General features: G+C 55.0%; 1 protein-coding gene across 1 annotated transcript; it reads left to right on the top strand.

Moving 5' to 3' along the window:
* Positions 1-5,289: 5,289 nt before the first annotated feature.
* Positions 5,290-17,910, top strand: NMT1 (N-myristoyltransferase 1). The gene is made up of 11 exons (XM_026864729.1): positions 5,290-5,436; positions 6,761-6,905; positions 9,190-9,308; positions 9,852-9,943; positions 10,602-10,718; positions 11,208-11,378; positions 11,760-11,868; positions 12,941-13,111; positions 13,396-13,563; positions 14,083-14,220; positions 16,223-17,910. The coding sequence occupies exons 1-11, from the start codon at positions 5,305-5,307 to the stop codon at positions 16,241-16,243; spliced, it is 1,383 nt and encodes a 460-aa protein (XP_026720530.1). The 5' UTR covers positions 5,290-5,304; the 3' UTR covers positions 16,244-17,910.
* The last annotated feature ends 25 nt before the right edge of the window (positions 17,911-17,935 follow it).

Below are 17,935 nucleotides of genomic sequence, written 5' to 3'. Positions count from 1 at the left end.
CCCACTTTTGTATTTGTTGCGATTTCCTCTGTGTGGAGAGGGCTTCTGTCATGCCTCCAGTGTCAGCAGAGGATTTATTCCCCTTGTAGATAAAAGAGAGAGGCAAGGCCGGGACACCAACACGAGCTTTGCTCTCCAGAGCTGCTGATACCCCGGTGGCATTTGTGGGTTCAGGGGCAGCAAGGGGTGGTGGTGAGACCAAGGATTCGAGTGTCCCCACCCTGTGAAACGTCTCTGTCCTTGGCAAAACCACCCAGGGAAGCTGTTTTGGGTGGAGAAAGTTTGGGGAGAGTCCTGTGGCACGAATTGGGTTGTTGGTGGATGGGGTGTGGGGAAAGCAAAGGGGCTCGTCTTGGTGGGCCAGCGGGCAGCTGCCTGGTTTGGCAATCCCTGCCTGCACTTACACCGTGGGAGCACGTTCCTGGGACAGGCGCCGTGCTCTGACGTGCCACATCTGGTTGTAGGTATCGCATGGAGCACAGTAATGGCACCTGTGCTTCGGGACCTGAGCTCTGCCATCTGCAGAGCCTCCTCGCTCGGGCCCCTCATGAGATTAGAGCCTAAGTACCGCACCCGATTAGCCCCGGGTTTGGCAGAAGGATTTTCCAGTACCTAAATACAGAGCAGGGGCCTACTGTGTCTCATCTGGCACCTTTCAGACCAGGAAGCAAGGCTGTGTGGTGGAGGAAGTGCAAACCACACAACCCCCTGTCTGAATCCGTGTTTCCAGCTGGGTTTTGAGGACGAACCAGCAGCGTTTGGTACTGTTTGCTGCCTTAGGTGTGAGACAGTCTGAGAGCCCAAGTGCAACGTTTCGATTTGGGTAACCAAAGACACTTTTTGATTGCTGCAATACATACGCTGTGGGAAATAACTCCCAGTCCCTGCTGTCGAAATCCCCCCACATGCTCACCCAGAGCTTCCCACTGGGTTTTGGGAGCCAAGGGAGCCGGCCCCATCTGGAGTTGTCCTCCCTTGTGCTTTCCCCCCTCACCTCACAAAAATAAAGCTCTCGGATCTGGCAATGCAGTGGAAGCGCGCGTGGATCCAGGTGATAGATAAGTGGGTGCTGAGCACCGGTTTGTTACTGGATACATCTGGTGTTTCCCAGCCTCCAGGGGGGCTGAGCTGGTGGAGGACTGTCAGTCTGAGCGGGCCTCACCTTGAACAAGCCCATCTGGTTTATTTAGGTACTTCCAAAAGTCTGTTTGTGAGATTGCTCAGGTTATGGGTATTGCTAGTGTTGGTTCCTTTCCATCGAACTCGAGGAGCTGTCCGGTAGCGGGGCAGGGGGATTGCAGCGATAGGTAATGGCCCTGATGGACGATGATGCCTTTCCCGGGAGAAGGGAAAAGCATTTTCCTTCGTCAGAAAACGGACCATTGACATCCTGAGGGTAATTGGAAGATGTTTCGAATGGCACAGCCAACGCGCCCTCTTCCACCCTCTTTATCTCTCAAAGCAACTCGTGCTGGAAAGGAGATATGGGAGGAAAAATGCATAAAGCATTTAGCTGGAAAGGCTGTGGGCTGTGGGGTAGGAGCTGGCCTGGTGGTTAACCCTTCCTGTGGGGTGAAACCGGCTTCAGCCCTCGCAGCTTCATGGGTCGCATTGGCTGTGGTAGCTGGGATTTTGGATGGTGGTGGCTTCTTCCAGGGCACTGGTGAGGTGTTGCCGTTAATTTAAGGAGATTCCAAGGGATTGCAGCTACACTGGAGCGTAAAGAAAATATTTGCTTTCCTAAATGGACTTTTAAATAGAAAATAATTATAATTGTTGCTTCCCTAGGTGTAGTGAGTTGGACCTCTGGGTTTTTCAGCATTTTCCTACATGCTGGCAACTCCTCTGTCAGGTTGGTTTTTATCCTGGCTGAAGTAGAGCCCTTACCCATGCCACAGCACCTGGGAATGCAAAACCTCATCTCACCTTATGCCACCCTGATTTTTTTCCAGGTCACGATGGCTTTGCTCATAAATCAGGGAGGATTTTTCTCAGTGCTTTTACCTGTGAGCCCAGTGTGGGGGTGAAGTGGTATTGGTTGGACTGAACTCATTAGTGGCAAGCTGGGAGTTGGCAGCTCTGATTTATGAAGCAAAGCGATGCCAACTGCATATGCAGGGGCTGGGAGGATTTTGTTTGTCACATCTGACACCTGCAGCATCCTGACGTGGAGGTGACCTGGGAAAACATGTCCATCTCCTTTGGAAGGGGCAGCTTCCAGCATCTGCCCTTGGATGTGCTCACAAAGCCACCTTGTGCTGTCAGTTTGTGGTGTTAAAATTGGTAAGAAATCAGTTGTGTTTATTGCAGCTCCATGGTGGATGGCTTGGCTTATCCCAGGATCTTGGTGTGTGCCTGACCTGGCTGGCTGGGGATCTGCCAGGTCTTGCCCGTGCTCCTCCATGAGGAGTTAAAAAAACCCCATCACGCATTTGTCATCAGAATCAATAGCAGTGTCAGCAGCGCTTTGCTGTAATTACTTTTGCTGTCATGTCAGAGCTCCAGTCTCCCCTCCTCGGGTGGAGGTAAAGCCCTTTCCTGGTGGTGAAAGGTGAGATGCCCCCCCCCAGGGACGGCTCAGCAGCGCTGCATGGTGCTGATCCCCTCAGAGCTGCAGCTTCATGGCTGCTCCTCTCTCAGCTCTGCTGCAGGTGCTTAATGCACTTCTGGAGGAGAGGGGGGGCTTCTCATCGAGCCCCTTTTTGTGGAGCAGCTCACCCTGCTTGTTCCTTGTGCTGATGAGCAGATGCTTTCTGTTTCCTGGTGTTTCACATGGGACTCTGCTGATGGATGGGAATCTTTTTCCCCAGCAAATGCTGTCTGCAGAGTCTCTGCTGCAGCTGAGGTTTTGTCTGGAGGAAAGCCCTCCCCATCTCAGCTGCTCCGCGTCCTGCACACCAGAGGTCTCTGCTCCGCAGGGCGACAGCTGCCCCTCACATCGGGTTTCTGCGCCGTGAGTGTCAGTGGCCCCGCTGTCCACAGACGTCTCCACACCCAGCCCTCCTGGCTTCATCCCTCAAAAAAACATTTCTCTATCCACTTTTCCCTGGTTTCAAAACCCAATTGCTGCTCAACCCAGGGATTTTTTTTAAACTTTATTCCCCTCTTGACTCTCTACTTTTCCTGGCCTTGCTGAAATAAATAGTTGGATGCTGCTCCAACATATTTTCCAGCGTGTTTCTTCTTTCTTTTCCCTGCTCCACCCTCTTCACTGCTATCTTGTGTTTGGTAAAGACATTAAGTTGGTCTGGGAGCAAGCAGTCCTCAGGGGGTTTCCAGGCTTGCCGATGCTCTCGGTTCACTGTCTGCTTCTGGGCAGATCAGAGCCATGTGGTTGTCCCTGCTGTGAAAGCAGGAATTGTTTTGGGGGAAGAAAATGCCCCTATATCGTAGAGTAAAAAAAATACTGGCTTGGATCCATGAGCTGAGATTTGGGGAAAGAAGAGTAAGATGTCTACAAGTGCAGAGGAGGGCAATGAGGCTGGGGAAGGGCCTGGAGAACAAATCCTATGAGGAGCGATTGAGGGAGCTGGGAGTGTTTAGTGTGAGGAGGAGAAGGCTGAGGGGAGACCTCATCACTCTACAGCTGTAGAGAGGTTGGTGCTGGTCTCTTCTCACAGGTAGTTGGTGACAAAACAAGAGGGAATGGCTTTAAACTGCAAAAGAGGAGGTTCAGACTGGACATTAGGAAAAAAATTTTTCCCAGAGAGAGTGGTCAGAGTGGAACAGGCTGCCCAGGGAGGGGGGAGTCCCCATCCCTGGGGGGGTTTAAGGGCCGTTTGGATGAGCTGTGGGGGGATGTGGGGTAGGGGAGAACTTTGTAGAGTTGGGCTGAGGGTTGGATTCGATGATCCTGAGAGGCTTTTCCAGTCTGAATGATTCTGTGATTCTATGTCCGTGGGCCCAGGGGTACAGGGGCACGTCCCACAGCATCCAGGCTGGTGGGGTGTCCCTGGGGCAGACCCAGTCCCACAGAGCTCGTAACAGTTTCCAGCCAGCTCTGCTCTGGTGTGGGTGATGGTGCCTGCCAGTGGTGGGCTCTGTAGTTTGTGCTGTGGATGTGCTGCTTGATGCAAAGAGCAGCTCCCACCTGGGATTCTCCATGGCTTTCCTCACTCTGGCCTCTCCCTGTCGAGCCAGACGTGGGTTATCCGCCTCAGTGAAAACAGAAGAGGAAAGATGCTGTGGTTTTACTGCAAAACAAACTCGCAGCACTGACAGGGACAGGGCAGAGCTGAGCAATGCTGGTGGTGTATGGGCCAGCCCCCCAACTTGCTTTGCAAAAGGTTCCTCGTATGTGTTGGCAGTTGGCAAAGCACCCCTGGCCTGGTGTTCCCCCTTTTCCCCTCTCATCCCTCCACTTGGTACTGCTCCAGCTGTCTCTGGGGTTGAATTTCCACCTGAGCCATGACTCTCAGAGGCTGTAACCTTGTTTTGGGACCATTGGCAGGGAGGCTCCTGGCTTGGGGCATCCCAGATCTGCAGCAGTAATGTTGCCTGTCCTGTGGCAGGATGTCTCACACAAGGGTGAGAGCACATACGTCGAGCCCAGAGCAGGCACTTCCCCTGTGTTTTGTTGTCAGGTCACTGCCAGATTTGCCCATCAGTGAGACTGGGCTTGGTGTGGGGTTTCACGCCTGTGGCTGCTTTGGGGTGATCATCCTCTGGATGTCCAGGGCTACCCTGCATCCCTGGAAGGAGGAGTGATTCCCTGGCGCAGGTGCTTCCCACCCTGTGCTCCCAAAGAGATTTGCTGCTCAATCTTTATTTTCCAGCTCCAGCGTTACAATATAATACTTTTTCAATATAACATCCACCCATCTCCCTAGACCATCACCTCTGCAGGTGGGGTGACAGTTGGTGCAGTGCCCTTGGCTCCAGCCCCTCTGTGGCACATGGACCTGCTGTGGTGCTTTATTTCCAAGGCTGGACTAGCATTTGCTGCTCCCACATTCATCCTTGGGATCAGAGAGGAGGAAAAACCCTAAGCTGGGCAGCACTGCTGCTCCACGGGGTGGATTTGGGCACATGGGGCCGAGCAGGGTGATGTGACAGCAAAGACGTGGTCATCTGCAGTGTGGGGCTCATTCCCCACCACTGCCCAAACCTGGGGGGAGGGGTCAGGTTGGTGCTGGTTCCCTTTTGGGAACTCACTGCTGGGAGAGGACGCATGGCAGCACCCCCCGTGCACCTTGTATTCCCTCTCCTGGAGACTTGGACTTGGAGCAGGGAGCTTGTATTTTCTTTAGAGAGCTTCAGAAACCCTATAAATGTTCTCCAGAATAAAACCCCAAGGCTCCAGTGATGTTTCTTTTGTCCTCTAGGGGCTTGAGTCCAGCAAATGACAGCGGAGCCAAAAAGAAGAAAAAGAAACCCAAACGGAAGAAAGAGAAAGGAGGAGATCAGCCCGACCAGGCTCAGGATCAGCCGGTGAAGGTAACCAACCCCTTCCTGGCATTGCGGCCCCATGCAGCAGCCAGCCCCATCCTGAACCTCTGCGATGTAGCTTAGGGCAAGGAAAGAGTCTCCTGATCCTGGTTTTAGGAACTTGGCTGGTCAAAAAGCTTAAGGTTTAGAGTAGTTTCCCAGCCTGGCTCCGTGCATGGGAATTCCTGTTGCTTCAGGAGGTGTTTGTGGAGTGCTCCAGGGTGGACGTGGGCCTTGGCTGGACATCCCAGCCAGTTCCTGCGCTGCGGTGAAAGGGTCAGACTGGCGCCTCTGAGTTATTCTTTCCAGACACCAGCTGCCTCCTCACAGGCAGGGAATTGCCACGCTGCCACCTGCCAGCTTCCACTCCTGCCCTCAGCCAGAACAGCAAAAACATTTTCATATTCTTGGGTGACAGCAGATGTTGATTTTTGTTTGATTAACATAAAAACAGCAGCCAGGGCAGAGCAGGGTCTGTCTTATCCCTCCTGACTTTGCCTGATCCTGGCTCACAGCCGGTGCTTTGTGAAGGAGCATGGGGCACTCAGGCTTTGTCCCTCCCAGTGCTGGCAGTCACCCCTCTTGTCCCCTCTGGTCCTGTGGCAGGGGACACACACACAGATCTGCACATCAGCAGAGACTGTTTACTGTCTGATGCCCTGTTTCCATCCACATATTTCTAATATTTTGCCCTTCTGACCGTGCAGAGCATTAAATTGGGCCTTTGAGTGTTTCAGACTAACTTCACTAGGCATCAGGGAGGGGCTGGGTTTGTGAATTCAGCACAGAGCTGCCCACCCTGCCAAGGTCTGCCTGGGAGGAGAAGGAAAGCATCCTTCATCTTGACTCAGCCTCTCTGCCTTGTCCTGGTGAAGCTGCAGTTTGCAGATACAGATCCAGCTTAGATGGAGGAGGCTGAAGCAGTGAGACAAAAGCCACAGCAGAAAGTCCAAATGCTGGGTGTGGGTTGACCCAGGGTGTCTCTGCATGGGTGTTAGCCAAGGTGAGGCAGGGAGGTTTGCTCTTGGAGCTTGCAGCACACTCTTAACTGAAGCTTAAAGCATTTTAAGGCAGCTCATCCACCCCGTTTGACCTAGGAGTGCCTAGAAACCAGGTCTAGGTGTGCGGCAGATGGCCGGTCAAAGAGTTCATCCACCTTGTGGAGGATTAGAAGAGGATCTAGGCTGCAAAGGGAGTCTCCTGTGTTCTCTTGCCTTCCTGGCAGTGCCCCAAGGCAGGGACAGCTCCAGGTTCCCCTAATAAGGAGCTGAAATACAGACCTGGTGGCTCAGCTCACTCATTTTGTCTTTCCGCTCTCCTTTTCTGCCCTCAGGTGAACTCTTTACCAGCTGAGAGGATCCAGGAGATTCAAAAAGCCATCGAACTCTTCTCTGTAGGTCAGGGCCCTGCCAAAACCATGGAGGAAGCCAGCAAGAGGAGCTACCAGTTCTGGGACACGCAGCCAGTGCCCAAGCTTGGTATGTAGAGCTCCTTGTCGTTTTGTGCTCCTTGGGAGAAGCCTTGTGCTCCCCAGGCTGCTCAGAGAAGCTGCTCTCTGGGTGCCCCTCACAGCTGTCCTATCTGGGCTTCAGAAGCATTGATGACACTTGCCCACTGCTCAGCGTCAGGGACTGAGCAGCCAGCCCTGCTGCTGGGAAGCTGTGCGGGCAGCTGGGTGGTTAAGAGGGGCGAGGAGGTGTTTCAGGCATCCAATTTGATGCTTCCTGTTTTTGGGCATTGTTAATCTCAGTCTTTAGTCCTTGAACTGAATCTCCCCGGCCCTCTGTGCCCAAGTTTCATGCCAGCTGTCACTAGCCTGCCTCTTGCCCAGTCCTAGGGGACTTGGAGCTAACCAGCTCTCCACTGTCTGTGGGCTGAAGCTTCCCAGCAAGGGAGCCTTGGTGGAGAAGGTAATACGGGGTGAGACAGGGCCAGCTGGTGATGGGAGCCGCTCAGGGAAGCAGGTCTATGTGCTGAGCTGTTGGTTTGCTGGGCTCTCGTCAGCCTCTGGCACAGGCAGGTGCTGGGGCTGAGCCAGGAGAGCTGGGAGAGGGGAGGCACAAACCTCACGAGCGTCTGCACCCCCAAGCTTCCATGCGTGTCTGAAGATGAGGAATGCTGTCTCCTCATCCCCTCTTACCCTTGCAAACAGCCTGGCTGTGCTTCCCAGCTGTAGTCCTTGCTCCAGCCCTTTCTCCAGTTTGCTCTCGACGCTGTCAGCCTGCGTCAGAAGTGATCTGCTGTCGGTAACGAGGCGTTTCTCAGCGTGGCAGGAGCGCTTGGCAGCTGAGCAGGTCTGAAAGGAAGAGGGGCGTGCTGCTGCAGAGCTGTGTGGCTGCAAGGTGCTCGTTCCCGAGATAATTGGAGCAAACCTGCAGCGCTCCCAGGGTGCCTGGGATGGCTTTGCTTAGGAAGCCTGCGACCCCCAGCAAAATCCATGCGGAGCTCAGGAGAACTAGAGAATGAGTCCAAGCCCATGGTTTCTAGATTTACCCAAAGCTTGTCATGGCTTCAAATTGGCTGCTCTTCAGTAATTTCCTTCATGGGGTTCTGTCTGACCCCCCTTGCTGCAAACATTGTATTTGATTCTCTTTTCATGTTGGCTGCACCAGTCTGAGGCTTTTTTGGTCTCACTTTTCTGGGAGCAATGGTCTCAGCTTTGTGCTGGGAAAATCATAGTGAGATGGCACAGGGTTATGTGAGACAGCAAAGCCTGATCTTGCATTTCATTTGCCCTTTTTCCCAGAGGATCCTGGACATGGCAGACATTGTTTCTGCTTGGGTAAACCTGCAGAAGTGTGGAAGGTACCTTCTGGAGAAGCAGAGGCACAAATCAGCCCGCTCCTCAGTACACCAAATTGCTGGCTGTTCTCTGGCTGCCAGCTCGCTGGGTCCCAGTGTCTCTCATGGTCCTTGCTGAGGAGCACGCTCTGGCACACAGCGTTACGTTCACGAGGCTATTTAGGGTCGGGTAACAAAAGTGCTGTGGGATTTTGGGGGCTGGATTACAGAGCAGTTCAGCACCTGCTCAAAACAGAGAGGACGGCCAAGGGTGAGCGTTTTTGGAAGCTGCCCTGGGTGGGTGTGATGGGGGCAGTTCTTGCTCTGGGTTTTCTTCACCTCTCCATTGCCTGGAAACCTATTCAATCCCCTTTTAAGGGAATTCCTAATTAGCACAGCTTGCTTCTCTTGGCAGCACTGAAGTGATGCCACTGCATTGACATCCCCAAGAAAGCCAGTGCTTGAACTGACATCTCTTGGCTGAATCAGGGACTTCAGAAGTCAGTGTTTTTTCAACAAAAGTTGTCTTGTTCACTGCAGCACTTCTATAAACACAGTGGGAAGGAAACCCTGACGCTTGCCAAATGGCAGGGGCCAGAGCTGGCAGAGAGAGAGCCGCCGTCCGATGGAGCAGCTCATGGGAAAGTGCAGGCCGAGACTGGGATCACGGGGATGGGGAACAGTATGGCCCAACGTGTGGACCTGGAGGACATATCTGTGGCCCTGAAGCTCTGATCAGTTTGCTCACCTCCTCTCTGCTGCCTGATTGCCTCCACCATTGCCCTGGAAGGAGTTTTGATTCTCTACCCCTGTGTCACAAAAACATGTGGCACGTCCCAAACTGGGTGGGTGAGCTGGCGATTCCTCCTGCCTGCTCCAGGGACTGGGGATGGGAACATGAACACCTTGCTCACCAGATGGAGGTGTTGTGGAGACTTGGCCTCAAACAGTAGAGAACATCTTCATGGGTCTCTCTTACAGGAGAAGTGGTGAACACCCACGGTCCTGTTGAGCCGGATAAAGACAATATCCGTCAGGAGCCATACACCTTGCCCCAGGGCTTCACCTGGGATGCCCTGGACCTTGGGGATAGAGGCGTGGTGAGTGCAAGCAGCTTGGCACACGTGTTGGGAGGGTGCCTCTGTTGCACAGTTGGCAGTTCTGTGCTTGGATTACTAAAGGTGGTTTGGGGGACGGGAACATGTCCTTCATCACACCAGGCAACTCCCCAGCTCAGTGGTCGCGCCATCTTGGAGTTAGATGAGTCTGACATCCTCCACCACACAGTAACCTTTCACTCATCCCAATGTTGACCAGGTTGGCTTGGTTTCTTCATGGGGATGTAAGGTTGTCTGAAGCCAGGAGTTTTCCCTTAGGAAGACCCTCCAGACTGTAACCTACCTCCCTGGGAGATGACCCAAGGGCGGCATGACTTACCTGAGTGTCCTGCTGCTTACCCTGCTCCGCAGTGACACCAGTTCAGCAGCCCAGAGCAGGGGGATGTGCTGGTAGCTGGGACATGGCTGCACGTGGTGCCCATTGCTGTGGCCACACAAAAAAGTATTCAGGGTCCTGTCTGAGGGCAGCTGGGGTGTGTGATGGCTGAATAACATTCTTAACCTGCTTGATCTCTCCTGCTTTAGCTGAAAGAGCTGTACACGCTTCTGAACGAGAACTATGTGGAGGATGATGACAACATGTTCCGGTTCGATTACTCTCCCGAGTTCCTGCTGTGGTGAGTGGCACCATGGCCGTGGAGCAGAGGGGGTTGGATGTTGGCAAGCCTGAGCTCAGTGACAGCGCTGCAGCTGCCTTTGCTTATCCTGTCGCACTTCTTTACAAAATCTGCCTTCCCCATCTGTCACCGTGCGTGTGTGCAGTGTCCCAGGTACACTGTGAGAGAGGTCTCGCCCAGCCCTGCCTGCCTCTGGCTTCTTTGAGATATGAGAGCCTAAAGCTGTTTTTTTTTTACTCTTTGTTTTGATCCCACGAGTGTTTGAAAAAAATTCCTGTAGCTTAGGAACTTCTCAGTGCCCTGGAGCCGTAGGATGAAGGCAGCTGCCAAGTAATGTTGCCAGCAATAACACTTGGAAACCTGCTGCAGTGGAGCTGCTGTTTCCTCAGGGCGTTCATGAATCGAGGAACATGGATTTCCTCCTGTGTCACTAGTAAGAACTGGCCTTGGCCACGGAGTGCAGGAGTTTCCCTGGATCCCAGCAGTCCTGCCTTGTCACATCACTGTCACCCTCTTGTCCTCCTGCCTGCAAACCTCTAGCTGTGCTGGGCAGCCTGGAGCGGGACACAGGGTGTCCCAGGGCAGGGTGGGGAGGCAGCAGCAGGTACACTGGCAACCTCTGATGGGACATGACTTCTGAAGTGTGTCTCTGCTCCAGGGCGCTGCGTCCTCCGGGCTGGTTGCCCCAGTGGCACTGTGGAGTCAGAGTTGTCTCCAGCAAGAAGCTGGTTGGATTTATCAGCGCGATTCCAGCCACTATCCACATCTATGACACGTGAGTGCTGCTCAGCTGCATTTCTTGTCCTGCCTGATGGCATGTGGGGCTTCCTGGGAGTGCTGGGGAGGTCTGGCAACATTATCCTCCTCAACCAGCTGAGCCAGACCTGAGCTGCTCAGCTGTGGAGATGTTTTTGCTGCTTGGAGGAGAGGGTGGGGGATATTTGATGTGGGCAGTGAAGTTCTGTGCAAGGATATCTTGCAGGTAGCAGCTGTGAAGGCTGTTTTCCTCAATGAGTGAGGTCAGCTTAGAGCTCTGTCTTGCAGAAATCCTCCAGAGCTGGATGAAGCCCTTTTTCCCTGGGAAAACCTTGGGTAATAGCTTAAAGGAGAGTTCTCCAAACCCAGCCCTTGCCCCTTGGCCTTCCCTGAGGTTTTGACTCCTCTTTCTCTTGAAGGGGCTGGAAGTAAATTGCCCAGGGTGTTGGACCGATCCTCCCAGGTCAGGACAGTCTGGTCTCATGCTCTGCATTGTTTCTTTCCCAAGAGAGAAGAAGATGGTAGAGATAAACTTCCTGTGTGTCCACAAAAAGTTGCGCTCAAAACGGGTGGCTCCAGTTCTGATCCGCGAGATCACGCGGCGGGTTCATCTGGAGGGAATCTTTCAGGCTGTTTACACTGCGGGAGTGGTGCTGCCAAAGCCTGTGGGAACTTGCAGGTGAGTGTCTCTGCGTCTTCAAAGAGATTTTGGTCTGCAGACCCTTCCCTTGCTGGCATCCCCTCTGTGGTGTGTAGCATGTGTGGGATTTCCCGGGGCAAGAGAGATCAGTTCCAGCCCAGGTTTCTCCTCCCCACACCATCCTTCCAGGATTAAGTCCAGTAGCTTTGCTTAAGCTGCTCATGCATCACAAGACAGGAGACTTTCTGCAGCACAAGCACTTCAGGCCGCCCTTGTTTTTCTCTGTGGGAGCTGCTGGCCTCTTCGTGGGCTGTTGTGATGTTCTCGCTTGCCCTCTCATGGCAGCTACGAGAACCTCGTGCCCGTGTGACCGTTCTGCTGCCCCAGAACAAGTCTCCCACCGCGAGTGTGTTTCTGCAGGTACTGGCACCGGTCCCTGAATCCTCGGAAACTCATCGAGGTCAAATTTTCCCACCTGAGCAGGAACATGACTATGCAACGTACCATGAAGCTTTACCGGTTGCCCGAGGTGGGTGCCAGCTGGGGCTGTGAGCTGTGCAGGCAGAGCTCACGAATTGCTCCTTGCTGAGCAAGGGGTGAGGCTGGGAGCTGGAGACACAAACATCTCGGCCAAGGCTGAGTCCTCTGCCTGGAGAACTGGGGTTTGTTTCATGTAGTAAATGATTCTGTCTGCACTTTATTTAATCTTTATTTATTTTTACCTGGGTACCTGCATTTTAAGGGCAAATTCTTACAGCTAAAGGACCCTGTGAGCTTTTGTTTTATGGTGAGTCATATCCTGTCCTCCTGGTAAAACAAGAACACAGATATGACAGCCTTCATCTGTCCAAACGCAGCCTTGGAGTGACCTTGACTTGGCTTAGTCCCTCATTCTTCAGTCACAGTGACTGGTTCTGTCACGGCACTTGTCCTGCTGGGGAATTTCCCCAGCTGGATATGTGAGAAATGACAAACAAAACATTAAATCTACCACCACCTTCCCCAACCTTGCTGGCTCCCTTCTGTGGGTCAGAGCTGCTCGTTTCGGTTGGAGAGCAGCAGCACATGGCTCCTGGCTCCTGCCTCCCACCGCAGCAAAGGTACCACCTGCTGTTTTGTAGCTACCGATTTTTGTGCAGAAATCCAGACCCAGAAGCAGTCTGTGCTGCTTGATCTGGGCTTTGCTGAGCAATCCCAACCCTAGATTAGAAATTGAGTCCAACTGGAAATAACATCAGGTGGTTTGTTGTAGTGCCTAGGGCACGTCTCCTCACCTGTCCCTGCTGCGAGTGGCAGCAGAGACCTGGGGGGAAGCAGAGATCTTCTATCATTAGTGGGTAGGAGGCCACTTCCAGCAGGACTTGACCTGGCACGTGGGGCTTTGGGACCCGCTGTGCTTCTCTGTGGTCTTTGCTATCGGTGTCATGGCCGATCGCACCCATCCATCTGGTGGGAAAATGGCTGGGGGGAGAGTGCTGGGATCTGGAACTGAAAATGGGCTGGTGTAAGCAGAGAGCATATCCATGCCACTTATTGCAGAGCCCTTGGGTGATAAAAACCACCATGCAAGCAACTCAAATGATTTGTCCCGCTTTCTGTAGACTCCCAAGACTCCCGGCTTGCGGCCAATGGAGCACAGAGATATTTCTGCAGTGCACAAGCTCTTGACTGAGTACCTGAAGCAGTTCCACCTAACACCTGTCATGAGCCGAGAGGAGGTGGAGCACTGGTTCTTACCTCAGGAGAACATCATCGACACCTTTGTGGTAGAGGTGAGGCGGCAGGACCAAGACTGGAGGGGGGTTTCCTGGGCTTCTGCCTCTGCTGGAAGAGTGTGTGGTGAACTGGGGGAGCAATCAGGGAGGTTGCTGCCCCCAGCAGTGAGATGCTCTTCCCAGGTGGGAGGTTTGAGTGGCTGGAGGATGGTGCCTCTCTATCCTGGGCTGCCCTGAGTCTCTTCGCAGGGAGCCCACGCATCACTCAGACTGGCAGACCCCTTCTGAGGCTCCAGACGGGCTTTATTCTGATATGTGTTGGTGTCACTTCTGGCTTCCAGAGCGCCCCAGGGGAGGTGACAGACTTCCTGAGCTTCTACACATTGCCCTCCACCATCATGAACCACGCGACTCACAAGAGCCTGAAAGCTGCTTACTCCTTCTACAACGTTCACACCAAGACGCCTCTCATCGACCTCATGAGCGATGCTCTCATACTCGCCAAGTCGGTGAGCAATGGCGGGGCTGGGGTGGCACTATGGGGCTACGGGCAGCTCACGGGGCAGCTCTTGGGGCAGCTCATGGGGCTCGGGGCAGCTCACGGGGCAGCTCACGGGGCACTGGGCAGCTCACCGGGCAGCTCGCAGCTCACAGGGTAGCCTGTCTGCCCTTGATTTTATGGGGAGGGCTGGCCCCAGGGCAGGGTTTGTGCCCAGGGCCATACAAACCCAAATTCTGACAGATCTGCTGCTCAGTGGAGGGGTGTATGGGTAGCCTGAACCCTCTGGTGAGCTCTGAGCTGGACTCAAGGAGTCTGCTTGTTTCTTCCAGCAAACAACATTGCCGTGTGTCGGTAGCATGTGCACTGAGGGTGGGTGTCCCAGTGTCAAGTTCTTCTCTGGTGGCCTCGATCCAGTCTTCTAGGGGTGCAAAGCTGGGCAGGAGAGGGAGCAGGCAGCTTGCAGAAGGGAGGCACTCCCCAGCCCATAAGCAGGAGGAGCTGATGGCTTTGTGTCTTGCCTGTGCAGAAAGGATTCGACGTCTTCAATGCACTGGATCTCATGGAAAACAAAACCTTCCTGGAGAAGCTGAAGTTTGGGATTGGGGATGGGAACCTGCAGTATTACCTGTACAATTGGAAGTGTCCCAGCATGGCACCAGAGAAGGTCAGTGCCACAAGGTGGTGGGGTCCTCCAGCACACGGGAAGGGCTTTTGTCCCTGCAGCCCCCAGGGAGACAGGTTTGCCATCACACACCATGGTGTTCCCAGGCCAGCCACTGTCTGGTGCAGTGTTACTCACAGTCACGGGTGAATCCAGCGACAGCTCCTTTGTGCTCTCCTGATGGTGCCTGCACAGAGGGTGTCCCTGGGGAAGCTCGTCCTTCCACAGTCACAGAATCCCAGAAGCTCCCCAGGCTGGTTTTACTCTTGGACTAGTGCAGGTTCAGAGTCCTTAAACCCACACATATCCCACATCCTCATGGAGCTGGGGCAGGGTCTGGAGCACAGGTCTGCTGGGGAGTGGCTGGGGGAACTGGGGGGGTTCAGTCTGGAGAAGAGGAGGCTGAGGGGAGACCTCCTGGCCCTCTGCAACTCCCTGCCAGGAGGGGGCAGAGAGGGGGGATGAGTCTCTGGAGCCAAGGCCCCAGCGCCAGGCCCCGAGGGAATGGCCTCAAGCTGCCCAGGGCAGGGTCAGGCTGGCTCTGAGGAAGGATTTCTGTGCAGAAGGGGCTGTTGGGCGTTGGAATGGGCTGCCCAGGGCAGGGGGGGAGTCCCCATCCCTGGAGGGGTTGAAGAGTCGGGCTGAGCCAGCGCTGAGGGATCTGGGGGAGTTGGGAACGGTCAGGGTGAGAGTCATGGTTGGGCTGGAGCTGCTTCAAGGGCTTTTCCAGCCTGGATGATTCTGGGATTCTGTGACTGTGGAAGGAGGCCAGGTACAGAGAGGAGACAGGCAGAGGGCTGCAGGGTGACAGATGTGACCCTGCTGGTTGGGACAGTCACCTGGGAGGTGGTTGCTGTGCCCTGTGAGCCTGCACAGGGCCTGGCTGTCACCACACAACCCTGTATCCTGTATGTCAACCTGTCTTGGTGGGGTGAGACACACAACAACCCTTCTAGAAAGAACAGACGAGCTTTGAGGGCCGTTGGGTCGCTGTTGGGACTCGTGACAATGGGGAGCTCAGCACGGTCACTTGTAGCGTGTGCAGGGTCTCTGGGGTATCACCCTGTCCCCACGGCCAGCACCTCGCTCCCCACTCAGCAGCTCCGAGCACTCACAACGGTGCCTGGGGACACTCCGTCTGTCTGCCCTGGGCCATTTTCAGGGAGCACCTGGTTGCTGCCGTGTTGCCCCCCTGAAGATGTGGTTCAGCACCTGTCCAGTCCACAGCCACCAGGACGATGCTAGAGAACCAGAAGCTGCTTCGCTGTGCAGCACTGCAGCCTGCCCACGCTACGTCACGACAGCTAATTAATGCCTTAATGACAGTAACGGGGCTTTGATTCCCTTCACAGAGTGTGTGAAGCTAGGTCTGTCTCTGTGGGTATAAGCCCATGTGCCTTAAACCAGCTTTGCTCTGTCATTGAACCTTTCAAAAAGCTCGAGGAGGTTGCTGGGAGGTTTCAGCAATCCCTTTTCTCACGGGGAGAGCTGGAGGGTTGAGAGCCTGGTGCTGGGAGCCGCTCTCCGGCCATACCCTGCGGCGGGGCTGCCCGGGGCTGCAGGGGGTCAGAGCCTGGGACCAGCCACCAGCACGTCCTGTCATGCAGCTGGAGAGCACCCAGCAGTGCCCGCTGCCTGCAGAGCGGCCTCCTGGTATGAGGGTTTCGGGAAGCTTTCCCAGATCTCTTGTTACTAGCTTAGAAACAACCATGGCTCATAAATCAAGGCTGTCTTGCAGACTGCCTGGGCCTGTCACACCCCAAATATCGGTCACCTCTGCAGATCACAGCTGGGAAGGGTCCATGTGCCCATTTGGCCACGTGGCCAGGGCTCTCCCTGCTCCCAAACATCCCAAAGCCGGTGAGAAAACCCACACAGGTGGTCCTGAGCCCTCCCGGCCGGCACGGCCAGGGCTTGTGAGCCGTGTCTTCCCGGAGCTGGTGCTGGAGCAGAGGATGCTGGCGCTCGGGCACGTCTTGACCTGCCATCTTGTTGGCTCCCCCAGGTCGGGCTGGTGTTGCAGTAAGTGAGCCCTTGCCAGGAGAGCATGGCACCGCCGAGGAGCCGGGCCTGGCGGAGGTGCTGCCCTCATCCTTTCCGCCAAAGCTGGACCCGCGCCGGGAGAGGTGGAATGGAACCGGCCGCTCAGCCGCCCGCCGCCTGGATTCACCGACTGCGTCCCGCAGCGCCGGCCGCCGCTCCCCCGCTGGCGTCAGCTGTCTCCTTTGTTTTGATTTAATTGCATCCTCGTAAAGACGTGATCAAGGGAATGTAACTGCTGAAACTAGCTCATGATTGGCATATAATGGAGTTAACGGGTGAATAATAAAAGTATATATTATATATATTTTAAATCTTTCCTGTTCCAAACTGACATGAGTTGCATTCATCTGCTGAAGGCCACCTCCGGGTCGCTGGACCATGACTTTTCTCGACGGGGCCACCCAAGGTAGATGCTGCGCCGAACGGCCTGGCACCGGTGTGGTGGAGCACCGGGATGCAGTGGCTGGGCTGCCGAGCCCTCCTGCCTGCCTGGAGGGTGCTGGGGGCTCTGTCCCCTGCTCGGCTGTTTTCCCTGGGTTTACTCCCTGTGTTAAACTCAGTCCTTCCTGCGGGTGCCTGGAGAGGGGCGATGGCACCGTCCCTCCCCACGGGCTTGGGAGCATGTCGAAATTTCTTTCTAAGGGCTATTTGTGCAAGCAATGCCTTGTCCCTTCTCCTTCCCAGCCTCGGAGACTCGAACCCTCTCTGCTCAGTGGGGCAAGTGCTGAACTGAGGAGCAGCAACGCCTGAAGATACAGGGGGACTCGGCTCCTCACTTGCCTCTGGAGCTCGGCCAGCGCACCCCACTCTGCTGACTCCTCAGGGTTGTTCCTCTCCACCACCCTTCATGACACCAGGGCTGTGGGCATCGGGGGATGATGCGTCGCTGCTGCTGCACCTTGGGGCTCTCTGCTCAGCTGCTTTTCTGTGGAAGCGTGGACACATGCACAAGCGGCCTGTGACACGCCATCAGCATCGCCCTGGGGCTTCAGCCTCTCCAACTACCCCAGCACCTCTTACACCAGGCTCATCACCTTGTGTTCTGGGAACCTCTGAGGTAAAGGAAATGTTTTCTTTGATGGAAAACCTTTATCCCATCAAGATACCTTGGGAAACAAACGCCCGGGCAGCCAGTTGCCTCCCGCTGTCATGTGAACCATGTCCATGAAGAGCTCTGAGATGCTCCTGCCCTCCCAGCCAAAGGTTTAAAGCTGCACACCAAGGCCAAGACCCCATCTATGCACTCCCATGCCTCCCTGTCCCTCTGTGCCCCCTCCTGCCCCGTGGCACACCAGAGACCCCGAGGGGCTTTGCCCACCCCAGCGTGGACTTGTGGGGCCTCGGCGGGGAACCAGGAGCCCATCGCATCCCCCCCAGCAGCGCCATCACATCCCCCCTGCTCGGGGTCCTGTGTCACCTATGCAAGTACCTCTGTGTCCCCTCCTGTGTCCCCGGCGTCCTGGGCTGGGGGTAGATGGGGGGTGTCCAGCGGGACCTTCCCCCCGTCCCTGTGACAGTTTTGAGGGTTGCTCCAATGTGCCACCCCCAGCCCCTTCGGGTGCAGCACCCATGGGTGCTTGGCAGCTCCCTGGGGCCATGCTGTGTTTGGGGGTGGCCCCAGCCCTTATCCCCCTCTCCTCAGCCTCTCCAACCACCCCCCCACGGGCCCCAGGAG

Source organism: Athene cunicularia (genome assembly GCF_003259725.1).
Source record: "Athene cunicularia isolate RWA chromosome 27 unlocalized genomic scaffold, athCun1 chr27_part1, whole genome shotgun sequence".
Lineage (NCBI taxonomy): Eukaryota > Metazoa > Chordata > Aves > Strigiformes > Strigidae > Athene > Athene cunicularia.
Note: the sequence above shows the minus strand (reverse complement) of the source record. Positions and strands in the feature narration are given on the sequence as shown.